Below are 10715 nucleotides of genomic sequence, written 5' to 3' on the forward strand. Positions count from 1 at the left end.
TGGCTCAGAGCTTAGATTTGCCCCAGGGCAGGAGGTGATCTGAATCCAGTGGCCCCACAGTGTTCCAGGGTGGTGTAAAATGCAAAGAGCCCCTCCAGTGCCAGCAGCAGCAGGTTCATGCTGAGCCCCTCTCAACAGAGATCTGGAGTAAGCCAGGAGCCTGTGCAGACAAGATCTCATTTTCCTAGCCAAGTGACTCAAGCTTCCCTTTTCCCTGACCACAGGCATGCAGCAGGGGATCAAGAAGCCCCAGACCACCCCAGAGATCTTCCTGCTGGACCCAGTGAGGGCTGTGGACACCAAAGTGGAGCCCAGTCAGCATTCTGGAGGCATTCTGGAGATGCAAACATCCTTTGTGCTGCTGAGGTGCAGGATGATTTTACAGGAGAGCTCACCCCTGGATTTCTCTTTGGTCCCTGGCCCTGAGAGGGAGGCATCTCCTCCTGCTCACCTCCAGTGACACAGGATGCAGCTGACGTCATTCCCACCAAAGTTCCTTTTGCTGGAGATCCCTTTCACAGCCATTTCTGCACATCCTTTCAGGCTGTTCCCAGCCCGTGTGCTGCCACCAGCCCTTCCTCCAAGGCTTCTTCCTCTGCTGAGCCTTCTCCAGCTCTCCAGCATCCTCAGAAGCCTCCCACTCCAGGCTGATGATGAGATGCCAACATCCCAGTTCCCCCAGCAGGGAAGGGATGCCCAGGCTGCCTGCTGGCATGGGGAGGGACACTGAACCCAGTGCCCTTGCCTGGCACATCCTCCACTTCCCCAGCTCCAACTCTCCTGCTCTTAGCTGGCAGAAGCCCTCCTTGTCCCCAAGAGCCCCCATGGAGGAAACAAATGTGCCCTGGCTCATGTGAGGCACAACCAAACCTGTGGCTGTGGGTGGAGGAGGATGAGGCAATGGCTGAGCAGGATTTTCTGCAGGGCACAGCTGGGGAGCAGCACAGGGCATGGCTGGGGTCATCCCCATCCTGCTGACACACAACCCTGGGCCCACAAGCAGCAAGAAGGGCAGAAAGCAAATCCTGCCCACGAGAGTGGCTGGCTATGGGGCAGTCAGGCTGAGCCACGTCCCTCAGCACCACATCTCTGTCTTTGCAACAGCTCCAGGGATGGGGATTCAACCACCAGCCTGGGCAGCCTTCCAGCAAAGAAGTTTCTTCTAATGTCCAACCTAAACCTCCCCTGGGGCAACTTGAGGCCATTTCCTTTCCTTCTATCAACCCCCACCTGCCTCCAGCCCCCTCTCAGGGAGCTGTAGAGAGCAGTGAGGTCTCCCTCAGCCTCCTCTTCTCCAGGCTGAGCACCCCCAGCTCCCTCAGCTGTTCCTCCCCAGCCCTGTTCTCCAGACCCTTCCCCAGCTTGGCTGCCCTTCTCTGGACCTGCTCCAGCCCTCAGTGTCCTTCTTGCAGTGAGAAGCCCAAAACTCAACCCAGTCCTCAAGCTGTGGCCTCACCAGTGCCAAGCACAGGGGCACAATCCCTGCCCTGCTCCTGCTGCCCACACCACTGCTGATCCAAGCCAGGATGCTGGTGGCCTTCTTGGCCACACCACTGCTGATCCAAGCCAGGATGCTGGTGGCCTTCGTGACCACACCTTCTTGGCCACCCCCTGGCTCATCTTCAGCCAGCTGACAGAGAGGAGGAGGAGGAGAGGTCTTCGGACCATGAGCCTTTGGTGAGGAGAAACCACAGCCCCTAGCAAGCTGAGCTCCCAGCCCTGCAGCCTCCTCCACGTGGCTCACCTCCTCTTAACCCAAACACCTCTCTGCATCTCTGCTTAATCAGCTCAACCCTCACCCACTTGAGCCGGGGAACGCCCCGAGGGGGTTCCGTGGCTCTTGGGCTCACTCTGCCCCACCCAGCCGTGCAAAGTCGAGGCCAGAGACCCACAAAGGGGGACGAGAAGAGGGGGCGGGGGGTGGGTGGGCACAGAGGAGCTGCCCAGTTAGCAGAGGAGGTGAGTTGGGTTAGGCAGCAGGGGGTTAAGTGGGGAAGGTCTCCAGGCGCCAGGCTTGACTCACCACTGTACATGGCAGTGTGATTTCCTAAGGACGTTTCGTTATGGGGCTTCTCTGCAATAAACAAAAGACCATGAGCAGATCCGGGGCCAGAAAGCAGGCAAAGAGAGGGGGTGGGGGGACAGAGAAAACAAAATAACCTCCTGCAACACAAAAGCAACGAGGACAGGGGACGGCAGGGCTACAAAAGCACTCTGAGCACAGCTGCCTTCCAGGACAAAGAACAGAAAGGAGAGGACAAGAGGGCTGGAGTCCTCCTACGTGAGGGGAGGACAACAAAAAGGTCTGAGAAGTGCATCACAAATGTTTCCTTGGAGGGATTTTTCTTGCTGCTAGGAGGACAGGGGTGTCTTTGGGGGGAAATTCCGTTCCATCTGGAGGAGAAAAATGTTTTTTTTTTCTCTCTGTTTGGTAACCATGAGGGACACATGGAATCAGAGAATTGTTTGGGTTGGAAAAGACCTCTAAGATCATCCAGCCCAAGCAGCAACCCAACCCCACCATGGCCCCTAAACCAAGTCCCCAGGTGCCATGGCCACAGGTTTCTTGAACACCTCTAGGGGTGGGGACTCCACCACCTCCCTGGGCAGCCTGTGCCAATCCCTGACCACTCTGGCAGCAAAGAAATTGTTCCTAATGTCCAACCTAACTCTCCCCTGGCACAATTTCAGGCCATTTCTTCTCCTTCTATCACCTGATACTAGGAGAGGAGCCCAACCCCCACCTCACTCCAACCTCCTTTCAGGAGCTGTAGAGGGCAATGAGGTTCTGGCTCCTTTTTCCCCAACGTAAAGCAGAGGCTGGACACAGCCAGGTAGCAGCACAGCAATGCAGAGAGGGATGGCAAAGGTGAACAAATAAAAATAATCATCATAATTAGGCTCTAAAAGCATAATTGGCTGTAAAATGCCTGCTAATTACAAGGTAATTAAAGCTGATTGTGATGTGTGCAAAACACCAGCTCCTCAACACCAGGCTGCTCTTGGTTATTGACAACCACCACCACTCCTCCCCTCTACTTGAAAGAGAAAGGGAATTGCCACCAGAAGTCCTAGAGGAGGGTGGGATGCTCCATGCTGCCCAACAGCTGCTGGAGGGTCTGCTCTCCCCAGCTCACACCCTGACCCCAAACACCTTCTTGGTGTCTGAGGACAGCTGGTTCCCACTGGGAAGTGGCACAGAGTGGCTCAGGTTGGGAGGGACTTGAGAGATCATCTACTCCAACCTGGGCAGGGACACCTCTCAGCTGGACTCAGCTGCTCAAGGCCTCATCCAACCTGGGCTTGAACACCCCTAGGAAGGAGACATCCACAACCTCCTGGGCAGCCTGTGCCAGAGTCTCACCACCCTCAGACTGAAGAACTTCTTCCTCAGCTCCAGTCTAACCCTGCTCTGCCTCAGCTTCAAACCATTCCCTCTTGCCCTGTCTCTAGACACCCTCAGGAAAAGTCTCTCTGCAGCCTTCCTGGAGGACCTCTTCAGGTATTGGAAGGCAGCTCTGAGGTCTCCCTGGAGCCTTCTCCTCTCCAGGCTGAACACCCCCAGCTCCCTCAGCCTGCCCTCACAGCAGAGCTGCTCCAGCCCCAGCCCCATGCCCAGATGGTGTCACCTACCCAACAGTAGATGCAAGAAGCTGTGTTGGCTACCACATAGTTGCTGCTCTGAGCCTCAAGTCCTCAGCCACACACCAGATCTCTGTGCCCTGGGGCCAAGAGAGCCCAGCAGATACCCAAGAGCTACCAGAACCTGGCTACACCACAGAAGCTCTCTGCAGGGGTGCATCACCCCCTCCAAGCCATCACATCTGTCCCCTCTTGCACCCAGGCTGTGGCAATCCCATGCAGCTGGTGAAGGATTTTGGGGACAACCAATGGTGATGGCTTCAGGCTGAGATGATTGAACATCCTGAGGCAGATCCAAGCTGGTCTCCTTTGAGCACTGTAGGCATAAAGAGTGTTTTGTGTCCTCACAGATGAGCCTGGGCTCTTTAAACAGGAAGGGTCTCTGGGGGCTCATGGGCTGGTGTTTACATCTGATAAACACAGCAGATGTTGCCAAGGACAGCTTCAAGAGAGGGTCCAGCAGCGTGGGGAAGCCCAGGAGCAAAAGGCTGTGGTGGCAGCTGAGCGCAGCAGGAGAGACTGCTTGCCTCTGCACAGAAATCCTCCAGGGTTTCTCCCACCTCTCCTCCAGAGCTTGACAAACACAGAGCCACTGAGTCGCTTAGGTGGGAAAAGAGCCACACAGGAGCTCCTCCTGTCCCCCCCAAGGATGTTCTGCCCCATGGTGGCACTGAGACTGTTGCCCATCCCAAGCATGTGCCACTTGGATGTGCTCAGACCCCAACAGCTCAAGCCCTCCATGGCCCAGAGAGAAGCTAACCAGCAGGCTGGAGACCCCCAGCTCCCTCAGCCTGGCCTCACAGCAGAGCTGCTCCAGCCCTTGGATCATCTTTGTGGCCTCCTCTGGCCTCACTCCCACAGCTCTGTGTCCTTCCCATGCTGGGGACAGCAGAACTGGAGGCAGTATTTGAGGTGGGGTCTCACAAGAGCAGAGTGGAAGGGCAGAATGCCCTCTCCATGCTGCTGGAGGCAAACCAGCCACCTCTCCCTGCCAGGCTGGCCACCCAAGGACCACCATTCCTCATCCAAACTGCTTCTTGTACCACCCTAAACACCATGAAGGGAACCATCCTTCTCCCTGGGAGGTCTCAGTGTTGTCAAGGGCAGAAAGAAGATGTCTGAGAGGAAAACCCTGTCCAGGAGAGGCCAGGGAAGACTCCTCCTGAGTGCCCACCATGACACTTACTGGTTTTCACCTTGAGGGTGTAGGGGTTCTTCTGCTGGATGGTGTGGGTGAAGTGGAAGCGTGCATTGCAGCTGTAGTCTGTCTGAGCATCCTGCAGGATGACATTGGAGAAGTAGAGGTCCCCATTCTGGCCCTGGGACACACGTTTGTCCTGCTGGATGGGCTCCATGGCTGCAGGGGAGGACAGACATCCAGAGCAAGTCAGATCCTCCCATGGGTGGCTGTGGAAAGGAGAAAACCCAGACCCAAGCCACACCTGGGTGCCTCCAAGCTCTGAACTAACAGCACCAAGCCCAGACACAGGGGGTTTAAGGAGGTTCCCCCAACTCACAGCTGCTCATCCAGAAGATGACAGGAGGGGGCAGGCCAGGGGGTGGGTTGCACTGCAGGCTGAGTGGAGCACCTTCATCCACCTCAATCACATCCACCTTCTCCTTGGGCCACAGGGGAGACTCTGCCACGAGAAGGAAAGGCACCACGTGAGGAAGGGAGGGTGCAGAGCCCTTCCCAGTGGACTTGGCCTGGTTTCAATGGAGCAGCCTCAATGCAAACCTCATTTCTGTGTGTGCAAGGCTCCCCTAAACCCGCGTGGAGAGTTTCCCCTCTCAGCTACACCCACAACCACCAGACCTTCACCTTGGTCCTGTGGCTAGATACATCCCAACACACACAGCAGGTCATAGAATGGTTTGGGCTGGAAGGGACCTTAGAGACCATCCAGTTCCAACCCCCTGCCATGGGCAGGGACACCTCCCACCAGCCCAGGTTGCTCAAGACCTCATCCAGCCTGGTCTTGAACACCTCCAAGGAGGAGACATCCACAACCTCCCTGGGCAACCTGTACAAGTGTCTCCCCACCCTCACTGCAGAGAATTTCTTCCTCATCTCCAGTCTCAATCTCCCCTCTTTCACTTTAAACCCATTCCCCTTTGTCCTATCACTAGAAACCCTCATGAAAAGTCCCTCCCCACCTTCTCTGGTTGAGAGTTCCTTTGCATACAGTCCCTCTGCAGCCTTCTTCCCTTGTAGCTCCCTTCAGCTGCTCTAAGGTCTCCCTCGAACCTTCTCTTCTCCGGGGCTGAACACCCCCAGCTCCCTCCGCTGCTGACAAGCCCTCCCTGAGCGCAGCCAGTCCCTGCTCTGCGGGGGGCTGCTGCTGGCTGCTGTTACTCACTGGAGACCTGGAGGTGGATCTTGCTGGAGAGGGCGGTGCCGAAGTCGTTGCGGGCGAAGCATTGGTACTCGCCCTCGTAGTCGTCCGGCCGCCCCCCGCTGTGGAAGTCGATGACCAAGGTCCCCGACCGCCGCCGCATCGACACCCTGGGGTCCTTGGCCACGTTGAAGAACTTCCCGTTCCGTGTCCAGGAGAAGCTGCAAGCGTGGGGGAGAGGTTGGGTTCGTAGCCCCGGACGGCGCTCTCCCGGCCGGAGCCTTACCTGTGCTGTGCCCCCAGCCGGCGGCTGTGGCGGTGGAGGTGGCAGAGCTGGAGCAGAGGGCAGCTCCTCCGCAGCCAGCTCGAAGGAACAGCAGAGCTTCAGGGCAAGGAGGGCTGGAGATGCACTTACGTGGGAACTGGGTTCCCTTTGGCTTCACATTCAATGAAGATGTCATCCCTCGGGTCGACAATGTAGTCCTTCACGGACTGCTTGGTGATGGTGGGGGGCTGGGGCACTGCAAAGCAAAGGGAAAGCCGTGGGGAGGGCTGTGTGAGGAGGGGGAATCCCCTCTCTGCCGTCCTGCAGCAGGTCCTGATGGGATTTCAGCCTCTTCCCCAGGCTGGGTGTGCAGTTTGTGGTTTAAAACCCTCTGACACCTGAGGAAATCAGCCTGAGCAGTTGTGGGAGGGTGCTGCTCATCACCCCTTGGACCACTGGCACTGCTCAGGCTCCCTTTTGGAGCCAGGAAGCTCTTTCCCCACTCAGTATCTTGGTCTCATTAGGAGATGTCACACTTCCATCTTCCTGCTACCTCAGGTTGGTTGAATTAATTGGATCAAAAGGCATCCTGGCTGTGTACCTCCAGGAGAAGGGTTGTGGCTGGGACAAGGAGAAAGAGCTGCTGTGAGAGCTTTACAGCTACTGCCAGGGCCAGAAAGGGGCTCAGACCCTTCCAGCTTTACCCCAAAGGAGCACAGCTCTGGTGCTGAGGACAGAGCCAGCCCATGGAGCTGAGCCTGGCACAGGAGCTCCTGCAAGGCAGAGGAGCTGCTCCCCCCTGAGATGTGACCTTAGCAGTTACAAACCCCTGCAGAAACAACATCTGCAACCCAAAGAGAGAACCTCTGTTGCTAGGCCCCTTCCAGGGAAAGCAGCACAGCCAAAGGACTCCTCCCAAGCTGCTCCAGCACCTCCTGTACCTCTCTCAGCCATGCAGGAGTGACTTCTCCTGGCTCTGGCCAGCCCTGGCACCTACACCTTGTGCCAAGGACAACCACCACCAGTCCCCCCATTTTGGTCCAGCCCCCTGCTCAGGATGGAGTCCTGGTGCCCTGTTTTGACCATGCAGGGGGGGAGGAGCACACTTACATTCACTCTGAATGTTTGCTGGGATTCCCAAAGTGCAAGCATGATGAAGAAAAGAGAAGAGGTTAGTTGAGGAGCAAACCCATCCACCTCCATCCAGGCATGCAGAGCCCCCATGGGCACTGCAAACACCACACACAAACCATGGGACAAGGCAACCTATCCTCTGAGCTACCTCCTTAATGTCCACAGGGCAGAAGCTGCTGCTCGGGGGTCCTGCTAGCTGCCAGCTGCCTCTGCAGCAGGAGGTTTTAGGCCACAAAAAGAAAGCACAGGGTGCCTGGATGGGCTTTGGTGTGGTGCTGGCAGCCCCCATGGGCCAGGGGGTCACCTGCAGGAGTTAGAAACATTCCCCTCATCCCCATGGCCAAGCTTACTCTGAGCCCCAGCTGAGCCAGAGGTTAATATGTGCCTGAGAACTCCCTGCCTGCCTTTCTAAGTGGTGCTCAAACTCAGAGAAGATCAGAACTGGGGAGCTGCTGCAGGCTGCTTGAGCCTCTCTCCAGCAGCTGTCAGCATTTCTCTTCCTTTCCCAAGGTCAGGCTACCCTCAAGGAGTGAAATTGCTTCTTTCCTGCTGCAAAGCTCCAGGACCAGCAGCAGGCAGCTGTGTGCAGAGCTCTTCCCTTCTCCCCCCCTGCAATCCCACACAATTTCTGGGATATTGGAGATGGCCACAAAGCCAGACCTGAAGGAACCACCCAGACACAATCCCCACTGCTGGAAGCAAGAGTGCCCCAGGGGGGTGACAGGGATACAGATGTTGGCATTCACAGTCGTGGGAGAAGCTGGGTTTGGATCAGACACAAGGAAGAAATTCATCCCCATGAGGGTGCTGAGCCCCTGGAACAGGTTGCCCAGAGAAGCTGTGGAGGCTCCAAGCCTGGAGGTGTTCAGGTTGGATCAGGCTTTCAGCAACCTGGGCTAGCACCAGGTGTCCCTGCCTTGTGTTCCCTGGAACTAGATCACCTTTGGGACTGGGTTTTTTTTCCCCCAGTGGTGCCCAGCAACAGGACAAGAGGTAATGAGCACAAACTTGAACATGGGAAGTGCCCTGAGGAGGAACTTCTTCACTGAGGGTGGTGGAGCACTGGGACAGGCTGTCCAGTGAGGCTGTGGAGTCTCCATCTCTTGAATTATTCCAAACCCAGCTGGACACCATCCTGTGCAACCTGTTCTGTCTTGGACTGGATGCTGTCCAGGGGTCCTTTCCAAGCCTTATCATTCTGGGATGCTGTGATCTTTAAGGTCCCTTCCAACCCAAACCATTCTATGATTCTGTGCTGTGAAATGGAGCAGAGCAGGGACCCCAGTCTGGGACCCCCTCCCTATGCTTTCAAGTACCACAAGAATTTATCTCCTTCCCCAAACCAGAGCCTTCCCACCCATTCTCTTCACTCATTTCCCATATTTATCTGGAATCCACTGCCTCAATTTTTCCTCCTCCCCGTTATGCTGCCCAGAGTCAGGGCTCAGCTGAGGTACCACAGCTCCAGCCAGCACAACCCAGAGGGTAGAAATTTCTGCCATCAAGAGCTTGGCCTGGCCCTTCAGCCTGGATGGAGACCCCAGCAGAGAGCTGGAGCTTTGTCTCTGGCTGCTCTGCTTTGGAGGATTTCTGTGCCTTGCTCTGTCAGAAGAGATTCCCTGCAGCAACAGACTGATTCTTATTAATAGCTGCTACAGGAGGAAGCTGGGACACAAAGAAGTTATGAAACTGGTTTCCAGCAGAGTGGTTGAGCAGCTCTCACTGGGAACTCCCCCCCTGCTCCTCAGTGCATTCAAACAAGTGATGCCTTCCCCATGTGCTGCTCTGCTCCAGCAGGTTGCTCAGAGCCCCAACCAACCTGCCCTGCAATGGGGCAGCTCCCACCCCCCTCTGGGCAACCAGGGCCAGGCTCTCACCACCCTCAGTGTAAAAAGTTCCTCCCTTCTCTCCACTCTGAATCTCCCTCTTTTAGTTTCAAACCATCCCCCACCTTGTCCTGCCCCCACAGGTCCTGCTCAAAAGTCTGTCCCCAGCTTTCTTTTAGGCCACCAGAAGCTTTCCCTGGAGCCTTCTCTTCTCCAGGCTGAACAACTCCAAGTCTCTCAGCCTGGCCTCCCAGCAGAGGGGTCCCAGCCCTCCAGTACTTACAATCCAGAGGGACTTCAATGGTGCTGGCAAGGTGAAGGCAGAGAGCAAAGGCAATTGCTGCACAGGTGAGCTGGGGGCTGTGCATGACCATTGTGGATGCCCAGGGCAGAGTTAGGACCTCAGTCACGTCCCTCAAGGTGAGCAGAGCAGCAGCAGCACATGCAGGTGGATCCTCAGCTACAAAACAAAGACAAACCAGTGGTCACTGAGCCACCCAGACCTCCTGAGGACTGCCCAGGTTCCCTTTCCACACCCACACCTTTTGTTCTGCTGTTAAGAAAGCCAGAGGTTAAGTGCAGGTTCAAAAGAGAGCACAAAGGACAGGACAGGAGGAAACAGACTCAAGTTACACTTGGAGGAGGCTTGAGCTGGACATGAGGAACAATTTCATTCCCAAAAGGGTTGTCAAGCCCTAGCCCAGGCTGCCCAGGGCAGAGTCCCCATCCCTGGAGGGGGTTTCAGAGCTGTGGAGATGTGGTGCTGAGGGAGATGGTGTACTGGTGACCTGGCAGTGCTGGGTTAAGGGCCAACCCTTTAGGTCTTTTCCAACCTAAACAAATGGATGATTCCATGATTCTCATCTGGAGAGCAAAAGGAGGAAGGCTGCTGTGGTGCAGGGGCTGCATCGTGGCTGAGTTCCAGCTCTTGCTAACAAACTTACTCCCAGGCCTGGGAAAGTCCTGTCCTGGGAAAGTCAGGACAGGATCATGACCACATCCCTCCAGCCAGGGTGAATTCCTTGGTTCCCCCCATACCCAAAGGCCTGCACTCTCATCAATTCCTTTCCAGGAAGGGTCAAAAGTCAGCAAAACTAAGGGCAGCCATTGGCAGGATGGAACCAGCCCACGGTAAAACACAGCCTGTGGCACTGGGTACCAGGATAAGCTCAGCTAAACCTGGCTTAACACAGGGCTAGAGCAGAGCCAGGTCCTGAGGTAGGACCCACAAGCTGTAACTGCTCAGCAGACATCTCCCTCCTGCTCCACAGCTGAACCTCCCAGGATGAGGCACTGTGGAGTTTATCTCAGTGCTGACCCTCCCAGCCCCCAGGTGGGGATGTGGTTGGTGTTGATGGACTGCAGCAGGACCACCTCTGCCCCAGCCTGCTGGCCCTGCTCACTGGGAGGCAGCTGGGGAAGGAGAGCCATGCCCACAGCTCTCCTGGCTGAGAACACAAACACCACCAGGGCAGCAAAGAGTGGCAGATCCCCAGCTCTGGTGCTCACTGC

General features: G+C 56.3%; 1 protein-coding gene across 9 annotated transcripts in view; it reads right to left on the bottom strand.

The window, feature by feature from the left end:
* The window catches only part of NFASC (neurofascin), a 66611-nt gene extending 57034 nt beyond the window's left edge, over positions 1–9577 (bottom strand). For 4 of the 9 annotated variants that reach the window (XM_054395747.1, XM_054395748.1, XM_054395745.1 and 1 more), the window contains exons 1-6: positions 9487–9577; positions 7354–7371; positions 6394–6499; positions 6003–6199; positions 5160–5282; positions 4829–4999 (exon numbers count right to left, since the gene is read on the bottom strand). In XM_054395747.1, coding sequence (XP_054251722.1) covers positions 4829–4999; positions 5160–5282; positions 6003–6199; positions 6394–6499; positions 7354–7371; positions 9487–9577 — 706 coding nt within the window. Of the gene's footprint in view, positions 1–2023; positions 2075–4828; positions 5000–5159; positions 5283–6002; positions 6200–6393; positions 6500–7353; positions 7372–9486 lie in introns of those variants that run through there. The other 5 variants (XM_054395751.1, XM_054395750.1, XM_054395749.1 and 2 more) reach the window with 2 other exon arrangements.
* Between the last annotated feature and the right edge of the window lie 1138 nt (positions 9578–10715).

This window comes from Indicator indicator, chromosome 35 (assembly GCF_027791375.1).
Source record: "Indicator indicator isolate 239-I01 chromosome 35, UM_Iind_1.1, whole genome shotgun sequence".
Classification (NCBI taxonomy): domain Eukaryota; kingdom Metazoa; phylum Chordata; class Aves; order Piciformes; family Indicatoridae; genus Indicator; species Indicator indicator.